This window comes from Myotis lucifugus, unplaced genomic scaffold (genome assembly GCF_000147115.1).
Source record: "Myotis lucifugus unplaced genomic scaffold, Myoluc2.0 scaffold_38, whole genome shotgun sequence".
Classification (NCBI taxonomy): domain Eukaryota; kingdom Metazoa; phylum Chordata; class Mammalia; order Chiroptera; family Vespertilionidae; genus Myotis; species Myotis lucifugus.
In genome coordinates this window covers 202,375-229,964 of record NW_005871086.1, presented here as the reverse complement: position 1 = coordinate 229,964, position 27,590 = coordinate 202,375, and the positions used below count along the sequence as shown (strand labels likewise).

At 41.7% G+C, this 27,590-nt stretch overlaps 3 gene segments (V, D, J or C); all 3 read left to right on the top strand.

The window, feature by feature from the left end:
- The first annotated feature begins 5,105 nt into the window (after nucleotides 1-5,105).
- Nucleotides 5,106-5,796, top strand: LOC111825735. The segment is given in 2 exon segments: nucleotides 5,106-5,175; nucleotides 5,345-5,796. Coding segments are annotated over 2 exon segments (522 nt in total).
- An 11,522-nt stretch (nucleotides 5,797-17,318) lies between these two features.
- LOC102418854 lies at nucleotides 17,319-18,081 on the top strand. The segment is given in 2 exon segments: nucleotides 17,319-17,358; nucleotides 17,786-18,081. Coding segments are annotated over 2 exon segments (336 nt in total).
- A 7,910-nt stretch (nucleotides 18,082-25,991) lies between these two features.
- On the top strand, nucleotides 25,992-26,665 carry LOC102418542. The segment is given in 2 exon segments: nucleotides 25,992-26,043; nucleotides 26,226-26,665. Coding segments are annotated over 2 exon segments (492 nt in total).
- Nucleotides 26,666-27,590: the final 925 nt, after the last annotated feature.

Here is a 27,590-nt window from a genome sequence, read left to right as displayed (position 1 = left end):
GATCGGGAGGTTGCGATGCCACCCCCAGTCACGCTCAGGGTAGGGCCAATTGGGGGGTTGGGGCGCCACCCCCTGTCACACTCAAGGCATGGCCGATGGGGAGGTTGTGGCTCCACACCGTCACACACAGAGCAGGGCCCATGAGGGGTTGGGGCGCTGCACCCTGTCACACACAGAGCAGGGCCGATCAGGGGGTTGGGGAGCTCACCCCATCAGGCACAGAGCAGGGCTGATCAGGGGGTTGGGGCGCCTTCCCCTGTCATGAACAGAGCAGGGCTGATAGGGAGGTTGTGGCCCCGCCCTGTAACACACAGAGCCGCAAGGTGATCAGGGGGTTTGGGTGCTGCCCCCTGTCACACTGCTCCAGGGGCCAGGAGGCCTCGCGGCTGATCCCAGTGCTGGGAGGCTCCGCTGATCCCAGTGCCAGGAGGCCTTGCTGCTCCGCTGGTCCCGGTGCTGGGAGGCATATTACCCTTTTACTATATAGGATAGAGGCCTGGTGCACAGGTGAGGGCCGGCTGGTTTGCCCTGAAGGGTGTCCCGAATCACTGTGGGGGTCTCGCTTGGGTGCCTGGCCAGCCTGGATGAGGGGCTGATGGCTGTTTGCAGCTGGTCACACCCCCTTCAGGGTGGGGGTCCCCACTGGGGTGCCTGGCCAGTCTGGGTGAGGGGCTGAGGGCCGTTTTCAGGCTGGAGGGTGACTGAAACTCCCAGCCTCTCCTTTTTTTCTTTTTCTTTTTTATTCTGGGATTTATTTACCTTCTATGGCTGTCACTGGAACTGAGAGCCGGCTTTAGCTCTGAGGCTTCTATAATTGAAACACTGTTGCAACTCCAGCTCTGAGGCCAGGCTGGCTGAAAGCAGGTTTCTGGGCTTTGTTTAGCTTCTATAATTGCAACATAGTTGCTTAGAGTGCAGCTCAGAGCTGGGCTGAGGCAGGCAGGGAACCTTGGCTTCCTCCTTCACTGGAGCAAGCAAGCCTCCTGTTCGCTTCAGCTGCCTGGCTGCCGGCCGCCATCTTGGTTGGCAGTTAATTTGCATATCTCGCTGATTAGCCAATGGGAAGCATGTCGGAGGTATGGTTAATTACCATGTTTGTCTATTATTAGATAGGATTATTGACTATATTCCCTATGCCATATTTTATATCCCCAGAGTATTTTGTGAGCACCAATTTATGCTTCTTAATCCCTTCACCTTTTTCACCCAGCCCTCAACCCCTCCTTCCTTTCTGGCCACCAGATTGACTTCTGTATCAATGAGTCCTTTTATTTTCTTTCTTTGTTTATTTGGCTCTTTAGATTCCACATATAAGTTAAATCATATGGTATTTGTCTTTCTCTGATTTCTTTAACTTAGCATAATACCTTCTAGGTCCATCCATGCTATCACAAATGGTAAGAGCACATTTTTTTATTTTATTTTGTTAATCCTCACCTGAGGATATTTTTTCCCATTGCTCTTACAGAGAGAGTGGAAGGAGGGGGGGGAGAGAGAGAGAGAGAGAGAGAGAGAGAGAGACATTGATATGAGAGAGACATATCAACTGGTTGCTTCCCAAAACCCAGGTATGTGCCCTTGACTGGGAATTGAACCTGTGACCAGCTCATGATCGGACAGAGATTTCCTTAAATGTTTGGAATCAATAGACCTCCTGCCCTTTGCCACTGGTCTTTGTGTGCAGGTTTGGGCACTCCTTCAATGTTTAGCCAGGCAGTTTACAACTCTGCCTTAGCTTCCACTTCTTTCCTTCACAGCTTCCAGGTCAGCCCTAGGTGAAAGATTAGGGCCTTCTTAGCTGGGCAAATTATTTGAATAGGTAATATTGGAAAGGAGAACACGGCTCAATTTCACTAATAGTAAGAGTAATACAAATTAAAATGAGACTCCACACTCAGCATATTGATTAAATTTAGACAGTTTTATAATACCGATTGTTGTTGAGAATTGATGAGACGAATGCTCATGCCCTGTTAGTAGAAGTGTATGTGGCTGTCACTAGTTTGAATGTTTAATTAGTGAAATTTAGTATGCATATCTATATATATAAAAGCCTAAGCAATCAAATGACTGAACGACCGGTGAACTGGTTGCCATGACACGCACTGACTACTACGTGGCAGATGCTCAATGCAGGAGCTGCCCCCTGGTGGTCAGTGCGCTTCCACAGCGGGAGCATCGCTTAGCTGACCGATGGGCGCCAGACTCCAGGCTCATGGCTGGCAAGCGCAGCTGTGGTGATGTGAGCTTCTCCCGCCTCTGCCACAGTGCTACTGAGAGCGGCAGCAGGGCCAGGATGAGCGGGAGCGGTGTGGCGCCTGGCCTGGGCTCGGGCTCCTCCCCGACCGCCTGCTGCTTCGGGAACTACTACATCCCTTGGAGGATGTCGGACTGTCAATATCGGCCTGATCCCCTAAGATCTGGCCAAAACCAGCAGTCAGACATACCCCGAGGGGTCCCGGATTGCTAGAGGGCACAGGCCAGGCTGAGGGACCCCACTGGTGCACGAATCTGTGCACCAGGCCTCTAGTATACTATGATTGGACAATCCTTGCTGGAAATTCTCTCACAGTTAATAAGGGGAAATATAAAAATATGTTAATTGCTGTGTTGGTGGGGGTTAGAGACATCCTATGAGTCCAGCACGAGGGGACTGCATAAGTAAATGTAGAGGAAGCACATGCTAAAATATTTTGCAGTAGTTAGAAACTTTGAACCAGATGTCAACCAGTAATCTAAAAAAGAATTTTAAGTTATCTATATACCCCTTGACTGAAGGAAGAAGCTGCTTGCACATTTAATCAGCTCATTTGTATAATTGTATTCCCTTTGTGTTTCCTTTTATGCTTCAGTTGTCAGAAATTTCAGAGCTCAATTTAATCACAGTAGCTATATTAGTCCTTCCACTAAAGAAATATGTGCCTAGTTGTCTTTGAATTTTGTATTTTTGGGAAGCTTTTGGGGGTTATAAATATAAAAAAAGGTCTTTTGAATCTAAACAATAATCTTATCATAATTAAGGAATATCCAAGTGAAAAAAGATTAGGGATGAAACTAATTTTTCCTGACTTGTGAGATTATTAAAAAAAAAAAGAAAAAGAAAGAGGAAAGAAGATGAATCAAGCAACCACCTTAGGATGAGAAAGAAATATTTAATTCTGTGGAAGTATGTGTTTAAATAACCTCTCACCTGAATGAAGAACATCTTTTGGTAACCAGAGGTTTCTAAGAAGGCATTTATTTCCTGTGGATAACCTTCATATCTCTATGGAAATTGAATAAGAATGAGAAGTTTGAACAAAAGCAAAAGGAATGAAATCTCTTCAAGCCGTGAGAAGCTGCTAAGTCTCTCAGAGGCTGTTTGGGGAAATGATTTTCCATCTGTTCCCAGATAGTCCACTAGGTGGTGGTGCACATTAAAAACTGTTTGCCTAAACTCTGAATTGTCACAAAACTTACTCTTCTTTTTCAAGTAAAATACCAAGAAAATCTGCTTAAAAACAATAAAATATTAAGGGAGAACTATTAAGCCCTGCATTAATAACAAAGGGGGTAATCTCAGGTGCCGGGGTTCTTGTTCCAGCATTGAGAAGGGTTCAGCAATCTGGAGAAAGCTGTGCGTAGATTAAATAAGAGTCCAGAGACGAAATATAATTTTGAAAGGCATGTGGGGGTCAGAGGAGCCTAGTTTAAAGGAAACTAAGATCTAAGTTCTAAGTCCTAAGGTCTGAGGTCTCTTCGTCTCAGGACCCCATGCTTTTTATTAACACAAATTGTCCTGAGGCAAGGTGGAGATATACACTTCAAAGGGTCAGGGTTTCTGTACAGCAGTGGTTCTCAACCTTCCTAATGCCGAGACCCTTTAATACAGTTCCTCATGTTGTGGTGACCCCCAACCATAAAATTATTTTTGTTGCTACTTCATAACTGTAATTTTGCTACTGTTAGGAATCGTAATGTAAATATCTGATATGCAGGATGTATTTTCATTGTTACAAATTGAACATAATTAAAGCATAGTGATTAATCACAAAAAAATATGTAATTATATATGTGTTTTCCGATGGTCTTAGGTGACCCCTGTGAAAGGGTCGTTGGAGTACAGAGTCCATTGTCAGAATGGGGGAATTAGCCTACGGCTGTTCAGGTGTTTGGCCAGTAAGAGGCAATAACATGTAGATTAAGATGCCCTTTAGCTGTCTGGCAGCCAAGCAATAATCTCTTTTCAGGTTTGGGGAAATGCCATCAGCCATTCCCAGATTCAGCCCTGCTACAAAATGAGGGTAGGTACCATCCAACAAAGATAATCTCCAAATGCAGCTTTTGGCTTCCTTGACCCAGGCCCTTTTGGCTACAGAAAAGTATAATGATATTTTTCTCCCTATACTTTTTCCAGAGATCACCTTGGATGCAAAGAGTAAAAGTTTGATGAGTATGTTTACAAAGTAATTTTTGTGCCTTAAAAAAATCTCAACTTTCACCTACCAGTTACTAAAATTTCATAATCATTATTTTTAATATGTTAGTATGTTATTGTATCACATGTGAAAAGTTCAGTATACTGTTTGTGTGAATACATCACTCTAATATGAATAATGCAGTAGTCTCCCATCAATTAGGTGACTTCTTTTGCTACCTTGCAGTGGTTCTCAACCTTCCTAATGCCGCGACCCTTTAATACAGTTCCTCATGTTGTAGTGACCCCCAACCATAAAATTATTTTCGTTGCTACTTCATAACTGTAATGTTGCTACTGTTATGAATCGTAATGAAATACCTGATATGCAGGATGTATTTTTATGGTTCGCGACCCACAGGTTGAGAACCGCTCCTTTAGAGAATGAAGCAAGCTTCTTCAGTGATTAAATTTGCACAACTGTGGTGACCTCTGAAAGGCTACATTCCCTTGTAAGACTACCTACTCAGTACAAAGCATAAGTGAAGTCACTCTTAAGCTGCCTCACAACTGAAGTCACTCTTCTGTAGTTCACAGATTCTGGCTGATGATGTCATTGACACAAGGAAGAAAATGCAAAATAGGAGGCCTTAAATCGGCTTGCTGACGAGCATCACATGTATAGCTGTGGCCTGAGACCAGCTGTGGTATGGCTATAGCTTTGCAGAGCACCCTGGAAGTGGTGTGGTTAGGGCTCCTCTTTTGCTCTCTCTGGAAGGGTGAGTAGGCTTCTTCATTCTCTGGTCTTGGAAAAGTGTATGCCATTATTTAAAAATTTGGACTAATTTTTAAAAAAATTAGATTTATTAATACTCACTGTACCTAAAAGACTATTAACAAGCAAATAGCAGCATCAGTCTCACAGCCTTCTTTATTTGTTTCCTGCAGTTGCCGAGAGCAAGGACCAGGTATTTCAGCACTCCACCATGGTATCTTCGGAGGGAGCTGTGGTGGAAATCTCCTGTAATCACTCTATATCAAATGCATACGACTTCTCCTGGTACCTTCACTCCCCAGGATGTGCACCAAGACTCCTTGTAAAGGGTTCAAGGCCTTCTCAGAAGGGACGCTACAACATGACATACGAGCGATTCTCTTCTTCACTGCTCATCCTCCAGGTGCAGGTGGCAGATGCTGCCACTTACTACTGTGCTCTGGGGGACACAGAGGCAGAGAACCCACGGAGAGCTGAACAGAAACAGGGAGAAAGCACAGCCTTTACAGGAGGTAGACAAGAGAGCAGCAATAACTGCTTCCCTCCTACCTTAGTGTTCCCCAAGCTTTTCTATTTGGCATTGCTATTAAAATGTATTTTGAGTTCAGACACACTATATCATTAAGCTCTCAGTTCAGTGGTGACAAGAAGAGAAGAATCCACAGGAGAGAAAAATTCCCTTTACACTCAAATCCAGGAGTTTGTTTATGTATAGAGATTCCCCCTCTCCATTGTACACTTTGAACAGTTCCTAACTGGCTTATATTTCTCTAAAAATATAATTCCTAGAATGTAACAACACACCTAAGATGTAGCTTGATGCATTATTAAACTACATGGAAACAATGAAAAAACTGGGTAAGGATGAGAAAAGGTATTAAACTGAAAAACTAAACAATCTCTTGAGTACACTGAGATATGAGGGTCATTGATTTATTGTCTCTTTTATTTGGAGTAGCAGAGCAGAAAGTCAAATAATGGATTTCCCCATTTTTTTGAAACTTCCCTAATTTATGTGAAAAAGTCTTTTTTTTCTTTTAGTTGGACTGTTTTCTGTGTTAAAGTTTCATATAAAAAACACTGATTTTTCTCCTTGTTCCAACTTTATTTTGTGTTGAATTTTCTCTGATGCTTCTGAATATAATCTATATTTCAGAGTCTGATGTTTACAAAAGGCTTTCTCATTATTTTACATGAATCATGCCTTGTCTCCTGGAAAATCATTGACATTAATAGAGTTCTGATGTTTATAAATAATAGTTTCCTGGGAAGGCAATAGGCTAGTGATGGCGAACCTTTTGAGCTCGGTGTGTCAGCATTTTGAAAAACCCTAACTTAACTCTGGTGCTGTGTCACATATAGAAATTTTTTGATATTTGCAAACATAGTAAAACAAAAATGTATATTGTTGATATTTATTTTATATATTTAAATGCCATTTAACAAAGAAAAACCAACCAAAAAAATGAGTTCGCGTGTCACCTCTGACACGCGTGTCATAGGTTTGCCATCACTGCAGTAGGCAGTCCTAGAGAAGTACCTGGAGTCTCAGGTTGAAGTTCCTTTGGTGCCCTTGGGTTGTGATGTGCATGTCTCAATGGAGTCAAATAAGAAGGAGTGAAGAGCAGTACCTCTTGGAGGGCAGGAACCTTGTAGGAGAGTAGAGACCTCCACCTGCACCATTTTGGGAATATTCCCCATTAGCTCACCTATCTCACATTTGACAGATCCCCAGATAGACATCACTGTGCCTAGTTTACAATAGTTTGGGAGAACAGTTCATGTTTATTTTCTGTGAAATGAAGATTCTTTCAATATAAACTGGAGAGTTGGGCAGAATAGTCAGAATGTAGTTCAGATGGGGTGCGTATGGTAACTTAATCAGACCAAAAATTACCTGCACATAAATCTGTAAGGGCATGGATATGAGCAAGAAGTGCTAGAGAAAGTGGATGACCATTGCATGTTCAAGGTGGTTTAGAAGCAATTATCTTCAGATTATTTCACCCCAAAGCAGCAGAGTATACATTCATTTCAAGTGCCCACGGAACATTTTCTAGGATAGACCACATGTTAGGACACACATAACATCTCAATAAATTTCAGAAGATTGAAATCATATCAAGCCTCTTTTCTGACCATAATGGAATCAATCACAAGACCATGGAGGCTATGTAACATGTTACTAAACAATGAATGGGTTAATAATGAGATCAAGGAAGAAATTAACAGATACTTTGAAATAAATGAAAATGAGAACACAACAACCCAAAATCTATGGGATACAGTGAAAGCAGTCCTAAGAGGGAGATTCATAGTATTTCAGGCCTTTGTTAATAAACAAGAAAAATTTGAACAACAATAACAAAAAACCCTTGACTAACCTAACTTCACACTTAAAGGAGTTAGAAAAAGAACAATAAACAAAGCTCAAAGTGAGTAAAAGAAAGGAAATAATATAGATCAAAGAAGAAATAAGTGAAATAGAGTCTAAAAACAAATACAAAACATCAATGAGAACATTATGCTAAGTGAAGTAAGTCTATCAGAAAAAGCCAAGAACCATATGATTTTACTCATTTGTGAGATATAAAACTGAAACTTGTGGACACAAACAAGAGTGTGGTGGTTGCCAGAGGGAAGAGGGAGGGGGTGAAAGGGGTCCTAATATATGGTGATGGGAGAATACAAATAAAAGACCACCACTTAAAAAAAATTGAAAATGGAACTATCTTATGATTCAGTGATTTTGCCTTTGAGACAGCAGGAGAGACCTGGAGACTATTATGCTAGGTGAAACAAGCCTGTCAGAGAAAGACAAATATCACATGATCTCACTTATATGTGGAATCTAATGAACAAAATAAACTGACAAATAAAATAGAACCATAGGCATGGAAACAAGGAACAGACTGATGAATCTCAGAGGGAAGGCGGGGAGGGGGCAAGAAGAGATTAACTAAGAACTTATATGCATATACAGGGGTGGGCTAAAGTAGGTTTACAGTTGTGAATATGCAAAACACAAAAGTTTATTCTTGTATTATTATTAATTATTGTGTTATTTTCCATACAAACAACTGTAAACCTACTTTTGCCCACCCATGTATGCATTGCCCATTGAAACAGACAATAGGATGGTGGAGGCTTGGGGTGGGGTGGGAACCAGTAGAGGTGGGTAAAGGAGGAAAAAGAGGGAATATCTGTAATATTCTCAACAATAAAGATAAAAAAATAAAAATCAATTGTTTCTGCACAACAAAGGAAACTAATGACAAAACAAAAAGGTAACCAACCGAATGGGAGAAAATATTTTCAGACAGCAACTTCGACAAGTTAATATCCAAAATATATAAGGAACTCTATGAGTCAACACCAAACAAACAATCCAATTAAAAAAAGGCAGAGGCCCGAATAGACACTTCTCCCAAGAAGACATACAAATTGCCAACAGATACATGAAAAGATGTTCAACTTTACTAGCTATTAGGGAAATTCAAATCAAAACTACAATGAAATATCACACCTGTTAGAATGGCTATTATCAACAAGACAAGTAATAAATGTTGGAGAGGTTGTGGAGAAAAAGAAACCTTCATTCATCGCTGGTGGGAATGTAAACTGGTACAGCCACTATGGAAAATAGTAAGGAAGCTCCTCAAACAGTACGAATAAAGTTACCTTAGCATAATGTTCTCAAGGTCCATCCATGTTGTTGCCAATGGCAGTATACCATCTTTTCTTATGGCTGAGAATTTGGTACCAGGCTGGCAGCACCCCTGGGATTTTCCTTTCTACTCTGAGGATTAAGTGTCCTTGTTGGCAGTCCTCTGGAGTGTCTAAAAGAGTCTGTTTATGCTATAGCTTCCCAGCAAACTCGATGGAATGCTGTCCTGATATTTGCTTCAGCTCCCTAGTTTATTAAGCTTATTAAAAAAACCCCACATGTTTTTTTTCTTTTTTAAATTGTTTTATTGCTTAAAGTATTACAAAGAGTATTACATATGTCTCCTTGTTTTCCCGCCCTTGACAATCCCCTGGCCTCCCCTACCCCCCAGTGTCTTATGTCCATTGGTTATGCTTATATGCATGCATACAAGTCCTTCGGTTGATCTCTAACACCCCCTCCCACCCCCCAACCCTCCCCGGCCTTCCCACTGTAGTTTGACAGTCTGTTCGAGGTTGCTCTGCCTCTGTATCTATTTTTGTTCATAAAAAACCACATGTTTTTATTGATTCCAGAGAGAGGAAGGGAGAAGGAGAGATAGAAACATCAATGATGAGAGAGAATCATTGATCAGCTGCCTGCTACACGCCCCCTACTGGGGATCAAGTTCGAAACCCTGGCATGTGCCCTGACTGGAAATCGAACTATGACCTCCTGGTTCATGAGTCAACGCTCAATCACTGAGCCACACAGGCTGGGCTAAGCTTATTTTTTGGTTCCATTTTCCTTTCTTCCTTATATTAATAACTAGCTACCTATATTAACATATCTATTTTTGGCTTCTTATTACAGAAAAACTAAAAAAAATCTGAATCTGCTAATAAAAATGTTCTGTGTTTTGTTGTCAGCAGCTTCCCTCTAGTGGGGGTCTTAGTTCCTGAACAAGAACTCAAGACATGAATTAAGACACTGTTCATAGCTGTTACGGAAGAACTACCAGTCCTGTGACTCTGCATCATATCTCAGATTAGTGTTTAACCTATCATTAATTATTGCTTAATTGGTTCTTTTGTTGTGTTTCTGTGTATCCCTTATTTTTAATTAGTACCTTCAGAGCTTGTTGCCTGCCTTCAGGATTCAAGACACGCTTCTCTTCTTGAGGAGCTGGGGTGGGGGAGCTTGCAGAGGAGTGCCTGCTGGGTTTTAACTCAAGTAGGGATTCCACAAATATTGTTTGATTGAGTAAATTAATGCTTACCCAGAGTTTAAAATAATTTTATTCTTTAATCCAGAAAATCCCCTCTATAGAAGCTAGTTAAAAGAAGTAATTAGATATTGTATTAACTATGTATGGTGCTAGTTGGTACTAGGAATATCGGGGAGGACACTTTGTATATGATTGTCTAACCACTATGTTGTACACCTGAAACTAATACAAAATAATATTGAATGTAAAGTGTAACTTATATATATACTAGAGGCCTGTTGCACGAAAAGATTCGTGCAATAAGCTTTCCCTTCCCCTGGCTGCTGGCACCAGTTTTTCTCTGGCACCTGGGACCCAGACCTTCACTCTGGCCACCGCCTTCCATCTTTGCTCTGGACACAGTCTTCGCTGTGGCTGGAGCCTTCAGTCTTTGCTCCTCGCTCCGGTGGGAGTCTTCAGTCTCCGGCCAGAGCTGCTCCTGTAGCTCCTTCCGCCCCTCCCCCCCCGCATCCTCCCCCTCATAGCTTGATCGCTGTTTTGCCTGCAGACCTCGCCGAAGGGCTCCTGGGTTCCAGGGGGCCACCTTGCCTCCAGCCCGACTTTCCGATCAGGATCACAGGCCCCAGGCAAGGCGGCTCCTGGGTCCCGGGGGTGCCGCCTTGCCTGCAGCCCGGCTTTCCGATCACAATCACCGGCTGGGGGGCGGGCAAAGGTGGCCCCGGTTCTCCGATCCCGGTTCTCTTGCCTGCCACCTGGGTTTCCGATCACCATTCTTCCGTCCTTCCCCTTTTGCCTCCCATCATTGAGCCTACATATGAAAATTAACCGCCATCTTTCTTGGCAGTTAATTTGCATATTGCCCTGATTTAGCCAATGGGAAGCATAGCGAAGGTACGGTCAATTACCCTTTTTGTCTTTTATTAGATAGGATATAAAAGGCTAAGCGATGTCCAACTGTCAGACTGGCCACCAGTAGGTCTGATGCACACTGACCACTAGGCGGCAGATGATCAATGCAGGAGTTGCCCAGTGACAGCAACTTTGCAGAGTGCCGTCTCACACTTCAGGACCCCTCTGGGGATGTCAGAGAGCTGGTTTCGGCCTGATCCTCCCAGGCCAGGCTGAGAGACCCCACCTGCTAGAGGGACCCTGCTCACTCTGCAGATGCCCTTCGAGCTACGGCACCACCCCGGGTGTGGTCGGCCAGGGAGGGACTGTGGGAAGTTGGTTCCAGGGCGTGTCCAGCCCATCTCGCCCAGTCCTGCCCTGCTGGTCCTGCCCCGCTGGCTACCTTCTAATTATTTTCCTTTCAACGTGCACGAATCTGTGCACTGGGCCACTAGTTAAAAATAAAATTAAGCCTTAGCTGGTTTGGCTCAGTGGATAGAGCGTCAGCCTGCAGACTGAAGGGTCCCGGGTTTGATTCCAGTTAAGGGCACATGCCTGGGTTGCAGGCTCAATCCCCAGTAGGGGGCACACAGGAGGCAGCTGATCAATGGTTCTCTTTCATCATTGATGTTTCTCTCTCTCCCTCTCCCTCTCTCTTCCTCTCTGAAATAAAAAATATATATATATTTAAAAAATGTTCAAAAGCAAGCAAGTCCTCACCTTCTAGTTTCTGGGAGGAACAAAAGCAAGTAAAGAAAAAAAATAAATTAAAAAAATCAAGAAAGAAAGAAATAATTGGAAGTTTAGATAAAGATTTATGTACAAAGGTATTTATCATAGTATTTTTTCTAAAATCCAAACACTTAATACTAGGAAAATTGATTAATAAATTATAGTGCATCTCTATCATGGAATAATTTGAGGCCATTATAATTGAAATTTTATGTATATTTATTGACAGGCAAAAATATTTGGGAAATAACATATATTGAAAACCTCAGGAGTACCCAAATATGTGCAATGTGTGTGTGTGTGTGTGTGTGTGTGTGTGTGTGTGTGTTGTGGAGGTTCAGAATGAGACACCCCAAGATGTGCGTCAGTGGTATATAGATTACTTTAGCTAAAGGCAATTCTATTTACTAGAAGGCTGTTCTTATTATCCTGGCATGACCTTTTGAAGTCCACAATGGGTATTACCTCATCCCTAGCTCAGGAAGTCTTATTTATTTACTTATTACAATAAAAGCAATAGTAACTTACTGTCACCTATTTGAAAATACAAGGGACATCCAGTCTTGGCATAAATAGTCATAATTTCTTGCCTGAATGTGTTTATACTTTTAAAAAATGAGAGCGATATTCATAGTATATCTAAGTACCTCTGTTTTTGTATGTTTTACTATTTTAAATTTTATTTGTGAAATAACTTATGTAAATTTTCTTTTTTATTAAATTTATTGGGGTGACATTGGTTAATAGGATCATAAAGGTTTCAAGTGTACATTTCTATGGTATATGATCTGTCTATTACATCGTGTGCCCACCACCCAAAGTCAAATCACCTTCCATCACCGTATATTTGGCCTCTTTACCAGATACTATCTCCCCACGACCCCTTCTCTGGTAACCACCACACTCTGTCTGTGTCTATGTGTTTCAGGTTTTTTTTTTTTTTAATTAATCCTCACCTAAGGATATTTCTTCTTTTTTTTTAACCCTCATCTGAGGATATTTTTTCCATTGATCTTAAGAGAGAGAGAGTGGAAGGAAGGGAAGAGGGGGAGAGGTAGATGGAAGGGAGGAAGGAGAGAGGGAGAGAGGGAGGGAGGAAGAGAGAGAGAGAGAAACATCGATGTGAGAAAGACACATGTACTCATCGCCTGCCGGGTATTGAACTTGCAACCGAAGTAAGTGCCCTTGACCGGGAATCAAACCTGAGACCTTTCAGTCCGTGGGTTGACCCTCTAATCACTGGGAAAAAACCAGCATATGTCCTGACTGGGGATCCAATATTGACCTCCTAGTTCATAGGTCAATGCTCAACTAGTGAGCCATGACAGCCAGGTGCTAATTCATTCTTAATCTCTTTTACTGAGTTCTTCATCTCCAGAATTTCTGTTTGGTTCTGTTTCTAAACTTACAATCTTTTGGGTAAAGTTCTCATTTTGTTAGTTGTTTGTTTGTTTGTTTTTGTTAATTCTCAACCAGAGGATATTTTCCCATTTATTTATTTTTAGAGAGTGGAAAGGAGGGAGGAAAGAGAGAGAGAGAGAGAGAGAGAGAGAGAGAGAGAGAGAGAGAGAAACCTCAATGTGAGAGATACACATGGATTGGTTGCCTCCCCTACGTGTCCCCACCCAGGCTGGGGTTTAGCCTGCAACCCAGGTATATATTCTTGACCAGGAATTGAACCCTTGACCCTTTGGTGCATGGCATGATGCTCCAACCACCGGGCCACATTGGCCAGGGTTTGTTTGTTGGTTTGTTTACTGGGCACAATAAATTGCCTGTCTATATTTCTTGCATCTTGTTGAATATTTTCAGAACTGCAATCTTGAATTTTCTGTCATTTATATCACATATTCCATGTCTTTAAATTTGTTTTCTGGATATTTTTCTGTTTCTTTCTGATTTGCCTTGCTACCTTGGTAATTCCTGGTACTTGATGGATTCCTTCTCTATCTAGGCATTTAGACAAACACATTAAGTTCCATTATTGGCCTGAAAAGAAAAGGTATGTATGAGTGGCACTTCTCTAGCAGATTAATACAGAGGTCTTTCTCGTATTTTCCAGTAGATGGAGCTGAGCCACAAGTGTTTTAGCTCTGTGAAATTCCAGTACCATCTACCTCCACACCTTCCCCCGCCCCTCAGCCAGCCATTGCTGTCGGTGTAGGTGCAATGCATGGGGGTGGGGCTGGCTGGGGCAACCTGCCAGCTTCTTTTGTTTTGCCCTCCCAGGAATGGTGACCTCAGAGCTCCGCAGGGTCCCACCTGTGCCTCAGTCCTGGGACTGATCTCAGAGTGCACCCTTTGCTCAGGGAAAAAAGCGATTCTGTAGTACCAGTTCTTGGGTTTGCAGATAATGTGCTCTGCAACCAGATACCAAGGGTGAAGCGAGGTGAACTCTGGGAGGCTAAGGGATAGCAGGTCTCCGTGGCATCGTTTCTCTGCCTGTAATGCCACCCCACAACTGCAGCTGCACCCTTGTGCTGTGTCCTTCCTTCCCAAGTCTCTGGGCTCAGCTGCACTCATACTGTGCGCTGCTGCAGGAATGCCCACTGCATCTCTCTGTTCCTCCTGGCTGGGCTGAAGGGAGCAGCAGCCACACTGGATTCCTCCTGAGGGCTGTGAGGGAAGCATCTGTTCCAGGCTCTCTCCTTGGCTTGCAGATGGCCATGTACCCTCTATGGGTCTAAACATTGTTTCTTTTATCCATATCTGTTTCTGTGTTCAAATGTCCCATTTTTAAAAAATATATTTTATTGATTTTTCACAGAGAGGAAGGGAGAGGAATAGAGAGTTAGAAACATTGATGAGAGAGAAGCATCGATCAGCTGCCTCCTGCACGTCCCCTACTGGGGAAGTGCCTGCAACCAAGGTACATGCCCTCGACCGGAATTGAACCTGGGACCTTTCAGTCCGCAGGCCAACGCTCTCTCCACTGAGCCAAACCAGCTAGGGCAAATATCCCATTTTTATAAGGACAGCAGTCTTATTGGATCATGGTCTATCGGATAGACCATGTGGTCGGCAAACTCATTAGTCAACAGAGCCAAATATCAACAGTACAACGATTGAAATTTCTTTTGACAGCCAAATTTTTTAAACTTAAACTATATAGGTAGGTACATTGTTATTAACTTAATTAGGGTACTCCTAAGGCTTAGGAAGAGCCACACTCAAGGGGCCAAAGAGCCGCATGTGGCTCACGAGCCGCAGTTTGCCGACCACGGGAAATAACCTCGTTTTCACTTGATTACTTCTGTATAGATCTTTTTCTAAGTAAGGACATATTCTGAGGTACCATGGATTAAGACTCGAATGTATTTTTTTTTCTTTTTTGGTTGGGGGAAGGAACAAAACTCAACCTAAGTTGCACACAAGAACCATTAATGATTACTTTCATTCCAAAGGCTGGGGCAGAGAAAAACCTCTAGCATTTCTTTCTCTAGTTACTTGCTACTCAGTAATATTTTCCTAAGTAGATACTAGATGATAACACAGAAAATTTAAGTTCCATTTGTTTGCCTGAAAAGGTAAGATCATTTGATCTTGTGATTAATATAGCTTGCTATGTTAAACACATGTTAAACAGAGGTTGTATTTGTGTAGAACACTATAGTTTAGAAAGAACTTTCTTATGCTCATTTAATTGATCCCTACAATCTTTCTTTTAAAAAAAAGTTTTTATTGATTTCAGAGAGTTTGAAGAAAGAGGGAGAGACAGACACATCAATGATGAGAAAGAATCATAAATCTCTTGCCTCCTGCATGCCCCACATTGGGGACTGAGCCCATAACCCAGGATGTGCCCTGACCTGGAATTGAACTGTGACCTTCTGGTTCATAGGTTGATACTCAATCACTGAGCAACACGGCCAGGCCCCATAATATTTCTTATAAAGAAACTGCTTCTCAGAGGATATGTGATTTGCACAAAATTGCACACCTAGCAAGTCCAGAGGATTGCTTACAACCCAATTAGTTTAAGTCCTCATTAAATGTTTCTTCCATTGCAAAAAATAGATTCCATGGTCCACCTGATCAAGCCAAGCTACTGGCCACTGCATGTAACAAAGGAATGTGATGTTCCATGAGCTGCATGGGTCTGAGACTTACTGACTTTTGTGAAACATTCCTCCTATCTGAGCATATTTGCTGCACGGGATCACTGTTGCAATGAATAGATTCTAGAGGGTAAATCTTTTATGTTTTATTTCTGTACGAGGTGTCCTAGCTTCTTTAGCTCCCTCATAAATAATTATTTTCCTCTTCCCTTCTATACTGAGGGTGAGCTGGTTATTTATCCCATGCCTTGTGATATCTACTCTTAAACTTGCTAGAAGTTATCAGGCCTCGCCGATCTTTTGCATGGGAACATGGAAAACATTCTCACTCAGAATACATTGAGATACCTCCCAGACATTTCCCAGAGGGTTTTCTTTTCCATATTATATTAGCAAAGAACTCCACATACTACTGTCTTTTCCATATTAATGTATCTAACATGTTTTGATTACTGCAATTAGCTGTTTCAATTAACATTAAGACTCTTCTTGAATAACTGTTTTTTAATTTTTGTGTTACCATTATTAAGTTTATATTGTATATTTCTTAAAAGAGTGAATTTTATGTAATATACTATATGTTGTATACAATTATATATAAATTATATATTATGTTATAAATTATATATATGAATTATATATAAAATATTATATATACATACATATGCTATACAGTGCTTCTTATTGGCCATGGTACTTTGCATGTCACTTAGATGGGAAGGAAGGAGATGAGAAGGAACTGTAATTTACAGTTGACTATATGCCATAGACTACTCTGAAGTAGGTATTATTGCCCCTATTTTACAAATGAAGAACCTGAGGTTTGGAGGTGTGAGTTGCCCAAGGTCACAAGGTGGCAGAGCTGGGACTTGGATTTAGGTCGGTCTGTCTGGTGAATAATTCCACATCATATGTCCTACCCTAGCTGGTCAGAAGGGACTAGTAAAAGGTCTGCTTCCTTGTTTAACATTTGTTAAGTGAGATCTGAGAAGATGTTGTGGACTTAGATTGTAAGAAGACACCGGGTGTCGGAGATGAAAGGTCAAGTTCAAATTGCATTTGTTCTTTTGTTGACTAAGATTAAAAATTAAAAAAAAATTTTGAATAAGATTAAGATTCACTGTTTCCTCTGATTGCATTGGGATCCATGGGAGATTTCTGGGCATAAAGTCCCAGGTCAGAAGGTTATTCTCAGAGCTCCATGGGTGTCAAACTGACTATAATTGATGATCACCCTCTGGGACTGTGGAAAGCTGATGGGGAATAAGGAGTCTGATGGAATCTACCTTCTGATGTGGTTGCTTCATTCAGACCAAATCTGTAAGTGGTTAGATCTTAGTAAAGATCTAAAAGGAAACCCAGTCTGCTATGCTGTTGTACTATAAGTTTTTACCCCCTCTTCTTCCTGAGTGCTCAGTTGAATCTTGAGGGGAAGCCCCTTCTGAGGAGCTGTCGCCCTGCTATTGGCTTGCTCCTGGGGAAAGCTCTGGGTGAGAGCAGCTCATGTGGGTAGCTCATCTGGCTGCTGCTGCTGTGCCTGTTCCCTGGCTCAAACTCGGCAACACAGCCCCTGGGTCCTGGTTTACACTTAGAATATGAGGCAGGTGACAAGAGTGACCGTGCTCTTGATCTTGGGTGAGTTATTTTGGGATTAAGAAGCATTGGGATCTGGGTTTGGACAGGAATCTACCACGTTGCCTGCTACCATTACTCTTTATCCAGGATGTTGAGGGATGGCTTTGGGGTCTTATTTTTTTCCAGGCAGCTCCTTAGCATTTATTTGAGGCGTATCTTAGGGCAATAAGATGTTCTGTTACTAAACCCCAGGTCCACCCATGAGGCAGAGAAATTAGACCTTCTGCCTCTGAATAGTTTTCCTGGGATTCCCTCAGAATAAAAAAATAAATAAAAACTGTCCTGGAATATAGTGAGAAGTAAATGGTAGTGACGTAGAGGTGGGGGTGGGTTTGACTGTGAGAGAGAACCTGGAGGGTGCTTAGTTGGGCCTTCAACTCAACTTGGTTTCAGGGTAGGAGCTAATATTGTGTTTTTATTTCCACAGGTACTTTGAGCCTTGCTAAGACCACCCAGCCCATCTTCATGCTCTCAGATGAAGGACAGGAAGTGAACATACCCTGTAACCACACCAACATTGCTACAAATGAGTATATCTTCTGGTACCAACAGTTCCACAACCAGGGGCCACAATTTGTTATTCAAGGATACAAGACAGACACGGCAAATGAAGTGGCATCTCTGTTTATCGCTGCCGACAGGAAGTCTAGTGTGCTGCGGCTGCCCTGGGCTTCCCTGAAAGACACTGCTGTGTACTACTGCATTGTGAGTGGTGCACAGTGAGGCAGACAGGGCTGCACCTGTGCAGTATTCCCCTGTGGGGTGGGAGTGTAGTGCAGAAGGAAGCCCAAGAGTAGTGCTTGCTAAAATGTTTACTTTATTTCATTATTTTCCAAAGATATTAGCAAATCCATGTATTATTTTACTATTAAATTTTTTTAATCTTATTTATTTTTTAAATAGGTATTCCATTTACATGGTCTGAAATTCAAAAAGTACAAATGGAATACAATGCAGTGTCTTCATCCCACCATCCCATCAGCTCATCCCCAAGCTGCTCAATTATACAAAACAAGGCAATCTGTGGTAGTTACACTATTGTTGCTTAGCTCACTGGTGCTCCTCAGTTCATGTGTACAGACACACACACACACACACACACTATGCACATACACACCACACACCTTTACAAGCACTCTGTACACAGTCAATGCGGACAACTTGCTTCTCAGCTTTTAAAAAATTTAGCCTAAGAGTCAGATTATTATTTATTGTCGCACAAAATCTCAACATTTCTTTGGCCTCTTAGCATCCATGAGATGGTTTCCAAGTCTCTTCTGAGTTTACATCTCTCTGTTGCCCCTCTTTCTATTTTCTTTTGTCCCATTCCCCTGCTGTGGAAGGCATGGCAAGGAGAAGGGGGATGAGAGTTGAGAGGAGGGTGGGGAGAAGTCTTGTTTGTATTTGGTGTGATAGACTATTTTGGGGGATATCTGTATCAGACACAGAGATTCTAGGTCACTATCACATTTCAAAGTTGAGTCCTTTGGGTGGGGGAAGGGAGACAGGCATAATGGCTAAGTTTCTGGGAATTTTACTAGTGCTCCTATGGCTTTATCAGGATGGTGAGGGATTATAATTATTATTATTAATTTTTTAAATTGCTTTTAGAGAGAGAGGAATGGAGAAGGAGAGAGAGATAGAAACATCAATGAGAGAGAAACATCGATCCGTGGCCTCATGCATGGCTCCCACTGGGGATCGAGCCCACAATCCAGGCATGTGCCCTGACCAGGAATGGAACCGCGACCTCTTGATGCATGGGACGATGCTCAAACCACTGAACAACACTGGCTGGGCTATCATTATTATTATTATTTTTGGGGGGGATTGTCTCTAATTTTGGGAGTAGGGAAAGCAATATTTGATGATATTTTATATATGATGATATGTGTTCTCTTCTTGTCCTTCATATGAGTCAATGAGACAAAAGGAAAAGACCATGGGATGGAAGAGTGTTTCCATCTAGCTCATCTTAAAGTCTGGTAGGGGAGTAATATTATGGGAAACCAAATAATTATAGAGCATTAGTGCATGTTCTGCTCCCCCTTAATCCCTTATATTTATGGTGAAAGGCAATATTTTTCTGAACTCAGATATATCAGGGCTCAGGGCAGGCTGCCTCAAGATATCCCACAAAGGCATATTGATTATTTGGAATTTAAAATCACTTGAGGGATCAGCAGGACCTGGAGGAGCTCTCTGACTCTTTTCTGCTTCTTTAAAAGCAAGAAATAAATCTCCATGACAGTTGTCCTTCCCACTCCTGAGGGCTGAGAGACAAACAGCTCACAAGGGTTATAAAATCCAGAGTTGAAAGTGAATATAAACAAAACTTGTAATGAATATCTTTACTAATTTACTACCAAGCCCAAACTTTTAGATTCCTCACTAATAAATATCCAAATCTGCTTAAATCCTAATGAGTACTAACTATCTTTGTCCTGTCAATTTCTCAACAAATTTATTGTTTCTTTGTCTAAAAAGTATAAAACGGTACCTAGTTTGATCACTTCTTTGAGCCTCATTTTATGATCTAAGCATTATATTGTGATTCTCCCATATATGCGTATATATTCCCCGCCTCCTGTTAATCTAATCTTGTGTCAATTTTATTATTTTGCAACTAGTTCAGCAATAAGAGCTAAAGAAGGGTAGAGTGGGGGACTTCTCTTCTGCTCCCCAATATATATTATCCTTTAAATAGTTTTTATTATTTTATTTTTTAAAAATATGTTGTTATTGATTTTTTAGAGAGAGAGGAAGGGAGAGGGATACAGAGATGGAAACATCAATAGAGAGAAACATCAATCAGCTGCCTCCTACTAGGCATCAAGCCTGCAACCCAAGTATGTACCCTGACCAGGATTGAACCGGTCGATGCTCAACCACTGAGCTACACCAAGCAGGCTAAATAGATAGTTTTTAAAACGGTGACAGTCAACCATAGTAATCAAAAGCAGTAAAAAAGCAAGGAATGGACACAAATAAGAAAGAAGTTGAATAAAACAAAAGAGGAGTGCTAAATAATGGGGAAGAACAGGATTATTTCTCAAATGTTTTTGTATCAATTGCTTAGGTCAGAGTTCTCGGACTCTCTCCCGAAGCATTCCCCACAGAGCAGGGAGAATGAACATGAAACCTGCCTGATGAGGGCACAGTGTTCACAGCAGTCTGCTCTAAGTATGAACAGTCTCAAGTTTATTAAAGAAGACTGAGGTCTCATTTTTATTTTACTGCATATCAACATATCCATATTGATTTTGATGCAACATAGTCTTTTAAATAATTCACCAGTTGGCTCATTCTTTAATTTTCCAATAATAATAGTGCTCTCAGCCATAGCCAGTTTTGTGCAGTGGCTAGAGCGTCACCCTGCAGATTAAAAGGTCCTGGGTTCAGTTTTGACCAAGGGCACATGCCTGGGTTGTGGGCTTGATTCCCCAGGAGGGGACATGCAGGAGGCAGGCGATCAATGATTCTCTCTCATCATTGATGATTCTCTCTCCCTTTCCCTTCCTCTCTGAAATAAAAAAATATATATAAGAAAATAATAGTGCTCTCAGATAATTCATCAGAATTATTTCATGTTTTGTCTTGAGGGCAAGAGTACACTAATTTGAGAAGCACAAAGTTGAATATTGAAAAAAAGTGTTGCAAAACCACCAAGTGATCAATAAATATTGGCTGAATAAAGAAATGAAATACCTTACATCTATCTATTTATATATATAAAAGTCAAGTGACTGGAATGACAGAACAAACAGAATGACCGGTCACTATGATGCACACTGGTGAGGCCAACCAGCCTGATCAGGGCCTGATCGGCCCCCACAACCTCCCGTTGGCCCTCCTCCCAGCCAGTCCCGCCCTTGGTTGTCCCCTCCCCCCCATTGGCCAGCGGTCTGATCAGCCCCCATTGGGGCAGGCCGGCTGGACCCCACCCATGCATGAATTCATGCACTGGGCCTCTAGTAATGAAATAAATTCCAGAGAGATTGTAATTACTAAATCACAAAGTTATTAGTAAAAAAATGTGTATGTTAATTAAGTAACTAAATGGAGAATAACTGTTTAAACTTAAAAACAATGGAAGAAATCAAAGGAAAAATAGAATTTGATTACATAACTTTAAAAGCTAATTTATTCTATGAAAAAATGACCAAAATTACATTCAAACTGCAGTATACTGTTACTTTGCTGCTAATTTGACAATAGATTAATAATTTTTATAAATTTTTGTATATGCATAAAAAGAAAAACATTAATATCTAAATAGGTAAATATACAAAAGATATGAGGCAATTTACACAGGAGAAAAAATAACATGGTTCACAAACATGTGGAAAATGTTTAAATCTACATGTAGTCATAAAAATGTCAACAACTTAAAAAACCCTATTAAGGAATTATGGGAATAATTTAATAATAATAGAAAAAGGGAATTTGGACAGGATGAAGCAAAATAGAGATATTCTAGTGGAAAAGTAAATTTGTAAGCTAATTTGGAAAATAATTGACAGTCTATAAACATTAATTTTCTTTGCTATAATTTTCTCTAGGGAATCTGTTTTCTGGAAACCCTCAATGCATAAAAAATAATTATTTGCAATACATTTGAAAAGTTATTTATATGAAAATCAACATGTTGAATCTTAAAGGGAAAGACTTAATAATCCAAGTGGAATATTACATAGCAAATTAATGGTATTTATGAGAATCTATAATGACTATTTGAAAGTGGTAATTGAAAAGATTCAAGATATTAACTAGTATGATTGCTACTTAGTAAAAATATGAATTGTGTAAAGGTTGGAAAGTAATACACCAAGATATTGATAATGGGAGGAGCAGAACATGTCACTCCAGAATGTCCCGCTTTGACGTGGGGATTATTTTGAACCGAAGACAGCCAGGGCCCAGGAGACTCAGGAAGAACTTTTTACTCCCCTTCACTGCTTAAAAGAATTTAGATAGGGGGCCTGTACCAGAAAGAGAGCTATTACCAGAGGCAACTTTTTATATCAGACAAACTTATTTACATGCCATGGCAAAGATTTGTTTACCAAATATTTGCTCTTCTCATCTTCTTGCTAATTATTTTCCTTCCTTTTGAAGCCCCAGATCCCTATCCCCTTCTTCTCAGCTCAGATTGGTATATCCTAGTAAGTTACAGTTACCTGCTTGCCAGGGAATCTCATATTTTTATGGGGGTTCCATACATACAGAATTTGTTTTTCTCCTGTTAATCTGTCTTATGTCAATTTAATTATTAGGTCAGCCAAAGAACCTAGAAGGGAAGAAGGGAAGTTTTCTGTCCCTATAATAATGTATATCCTTGTTTGATAAGTAGTGATTGTCCTCTTTTAAAACTGTTTTATATATTTTCTAAAATATGAATCTTTTTGATTTACATTCTCTAATGCATCATTTTCTCTACATTCTCTAAAATTCCTCCTAGCTCTGAAGTTCAGCGATCCTGATTTAGTCACCTATACCTCAGCAATGACCTTCTAACTGGTGCAATTTCCATTGTATTCTTTTTCCTATATTAATAGTTCAGATTTTGAGTCTGAACTTTTGTATACTATACATACAAAGCATTTTGTATGTAGTAGTCTATGTAGTCCTCTTAATAATATCCTGATGGTGTCTCTATTTTACAGACAAGGAAATTGGTGCTTGAAAACATTAAATAGCTTGCTCAAGCTCAGTGAGAGAGATTAAATGGAAGAACTGTGTTTCAAAACCAGATCAGTTGGAGGCCGGAGCCCAAACTTTTAAAGATTATTCCAGCCCTGGCCAGTATGATTCAGTTGGTATACACCGAAAGATCTTGTGTTCAATTCCTGGTCAGGGCACTTACCCAGGTTGCAGGTTTGATACGCGGTTGGGGTGTGTATGTGTGTATGGGAGGCAACTGATTAATGTTTCTCTCCCACATTGCTCACTCTCTCTCACTCTCTCTCCCTCTCCTTTTGTCTCTCTCTCAAAACAACAACAACAAAAAGCCCCCCAAACAAACAAAAACCCCCACCAAAACAAAACGATAAAACGTATTCTTGGGTGAAGACTAAAAAAAAGATCACTACACAATGGCTATCAACCTACCACCCCAAATTACTCTTATGGACAAGCAGTCAGCTTAAATGTGTAGAGCTCTATTTTCATAATATCACTCACTTGCTCAAAAGTCTCAGTAGTATTTTTGCTAATAAATAACCTACAAACTCAGGCATTCAAAATCTTCTCCTTCCAGCTTTATTTCTCATCATACTTTAGCCTATTCTCTTCTTCCTCTCTTCCATATATTCGTGTAGTCCCTAGATGACTGTCACCTAGCTACCCTCTATTATTTAGGTCAGAGAATGGCCTGAATATATTTGAGGAGATGACTACACTACATCCATCTTGGTATCAGCAAAGTAGAAAAAAAGAAATTCTGATATAAGCAATCAGAGAACTGTTGTACTTGTAAAACAATTTACAGGGCATCTCAGAGAGCATTCTGTATGAAGTGCTGATTTAAGTCCTTGTTGGATTTAAAGAGAATATTTACTGTGCTAGCCCAATAGGATCTAGAAGAAAGACCTTTTGAAATATAATTTTCCAACCTGTGGGGAGGCTAATATGAGTGAAGAGAGGAGGTTCACTCCTTGGATCTGAGAAAATTTCCTGGAATTCAGCCAGGGGTTCTCCTGTGCTTTACATTATCTACTGCTCATGATATCCTCAGGCAACTGTTGTGGGAACAATGAAATAGTTTGACTGGGCATTGGAATGGAGACCTTGGAATACTTGATCATTTGTCCTGTATCAAACCTTAATACTGCCAATTCCTTTTCCATGTACTACTGAGACTCAACAAGCATTCTTCTACAATTACTACTTAAAGTATGACCTGAGAACCAGCGGCACCAACATCACCAATAAGCTTGCTGGAAATATAGACTATCCAGCCCCACTCAGACCTAAAGAAACAGAATCTGCATTTTAGCAAAACCCCTAGGTGATTTGTCTGCACATTAAGTCTGAGAAGCATTGCTCTATAGCAAGCATGTCAAACTCATGACCCGTGGGCTGCATGCGGCCCACAACAAATATTTTTGCAGCCCAGCCAATATAACGGTATGTAAGAAATGTTTTAATAAAAATTTTGTAACTCAATTTTTACAATATCTTGTAATACATAATCTATCCTATATAATAAAAGCCTAATCTGCAAAGTGTCCAGTTGACTGGTCGGCAGTTCAACCAATCAAAGCGTAATATGCTAATGATATGCTAAGGCCGCTCAACTGCTCACTATGATGTGCACTGACCACCAAGAGGAAGACGCTTCAACCAGTAGGTTAGCTTGCTGCTGGGGTCCGGCTGATCAGGACTGAGCAAGATGGGCCGGACATGCCCTGGAGCCCTCCTGTGGTCCCTCCCTGGCTAACCAACCTTCCGCATCTCTCCCGGCACGGGTGGGCTCCCTCAGCCTGGACTGTACCCTCTTGCAATCCGGGACCCTTTGGTGGATGTTAGAGAGCTGGTTTCAGCCCAATCCTGCAGGCCAGGCAGAGGGACCCCACTGGTGCATGAATTTGTGCACCGGGCCTCTAGTATATATATAAAAATCTAAGTGACCATTACGACTGGTCGACTGAACGATCGGTCGCTATGATGCGCACTGACCGCCAGGGAACAGACGCTCAATGCAGGAGCTGCCCCCTGGTGGTCAGTGTGCTCCCACAGCCAACCTCCTGCGGTCCCTCCCCTCATCTGGCCGACCCCAATCAGCCCCAATTGGGACTGGGTGAGACGGCCCCGATCAGTACTGATTGCTGGCCAGGCCGAAGAACCCCACCCATGCACAAATTCATGCCCGGGCCTCTAGTTGTTAATAACGAACTATAACGTTCACTAATGACTGATTACTATAATCGTGTTGCATTCGTTTCCCTTACAGGCCTTACGCACAGGTGCACCATTTTTTTTTCCACTAATACTAGCAGCACATATTTTAGCAGCCGATTGCCACATTATTAGTCTAGGACTGACTTGTTTGGTGTCTGCAATGGGAAATATTTCACTTTTGGAGAATAAGAAAAATAGGTTTATTTGCGTTACACATTAATTTGTGCAGTTATTCAGTGTCTGGCAAGTTAATGTTAAAGAAAAAAATATTAATTTTTATTAAAATGTTCTATTATTTTATGTTAATGATTACTCATTTATTTCATCCCTTTGTATTCAGCATGTCTCTATCAAAATAAACTTACGTTTCTATGAAAATTGAAGCTTTTGTTTTTTTGTGGCCCACATAAACTTAAATCTTGTTTATTAGGCCCATGTTGGCCTTTGAGTTTGACAAGCTTGCTCTACAGCATATTCCATTACTGTATTATAAAAACCTTTTGAACAGAAGATGGCAGTGTTTCCTATCTCTTCAGATCCTTCCTCAGATTTGAAACAAAGTTCACTTTGAAGTGTGTGAAAGACTGAACAGGCTTGTCACTGATTGGATAGTTAGGGAACAGAGACTTCCTCCCAGAAAGAATAACCTGAGTAACACCCACCAAACTAGAGAGAATGGCTTTTTGAATGAGGGACTGCATCCACATTTTAGGTCCTAGTTGGAGAGAAGAATGGGGCTGTTTCTGCGAGTTCTTTTGGTGATTTTGTGGCTTTCAGTGGACTGTGAGTTGGAGTCTTCCTGGTGATGAGGACAGAGGGATCCAGGGACATAGCCCATTGGATGGTGGGGAAAGGGCCAGGATCCATTCTGCTGACTCTTTGGTTATATCTGGGGTTGTGGGAAGAAAAAAATGACTCCGTGTAGTGACGAAACCTTTTTTTCCTGGCATTGTGTTTCTACCTAGGGTTGAGCAGCCAAAAAATGGAACAGAATCCTCAGTCCTTGAGCATCCAGGAGAATGAAAAGGCTATTCTGACCTGCAGCTATGCAAATTATTCTCCAGTGTTCTTCCAGTGGTACCGACAAGATCCAGGAAGAGGCCCCATCTTCTTGCTATTAATACGTGAAAACGAGCGAACAAAACTGGTAGGAAGACTGAGGGCCACCTTTGATACCACCATCAAACAGAGCTCCTTTTATATCACAGCTTCCCAGCCTTCAGACTCAGCCACCTACCTCTGTGCCGCAGGCACACAGCAGGGCCCTACCGCCCACTTCCTGCACCCAAACCCTTCAGGTCGGCAGGGGAGGGCAGTTGGGGGGGACCCTGCTAACCATCCACAGTCAACAGAGCTGCTGGCTGTGCAGTCCCTCAAAGGCTTACAACAGCTCCTGGAAAAATAAAGTGGGGGTTAATGTATTTGAAAGTGATAAAGATGCAAGACAGCCCTGGCCTGACTGGGAGTGGGGATCCATCTAACAGTCACAGTGTTCCCAAAACTAACTGTATGACTGAGCAACTCATGAGATTTGCAGGGCACATGCCTCCATTGCAAATGGATCCCCAGTAGAAGGCGTACAGGAGGCAGGAGATCAATGATTCTCATCATTGATCTTTCTATCTCTCTCTCCATTTTCCTTCCTCTCTCTGAAATAAAAAAAAAAATTATATATATATGAATCCTATATACTAAAGAGGTAATATGCAAATTGACCATCATGCCCTTGCACAAGATGGCCACCCCCATGTGGTCAAAGATGGCTGCCCCCATGTGGTCACAAGATGGCCTGCAGGGGAGGGCAGTTGGGGGGTGACCAGGCCAGCAGGGGAGGGAAGTTGGGGGCAATCGGGCTGGAAGGGGAGCAGTTAGACGTTGATCAGGTTGGGCAGGGGAGTGGTTAGGGGGTGATCAGGCTGGCAGGCAGAAGTGGTTAGAGGCAATCAGGCAGGCAGGCAGGCAAGTGGTTGGGAGCAAGCAGTCCCAGATTGTGAGAGGGATGTCTGACTGTAGTCGGACATCTCCCAAGGGGTCCCAGATGGGAAAGGCTGCAGGCTGGATGGAGGGACACCCAACCCCCCAGTGCACGAATTTCATGCACTGGGCCTCTAGTCCATATCTACACTAATAAAAGACAAAGATGCTAATTGACCGTACCTTCACCACGCCCACCAGCCAATCAAAAGTGTATGCAAATTAACCCAACAAAGATGACCATTAAATTTGCATACTGCAGGCGGGGCGGGGCAGCACAATCCGCCTCCCACCTGCCGCCATCTGGGCCTCCCGTGTGCAGACTCAGGGCAGCGGGGCGGGGCAGCATGCGATCG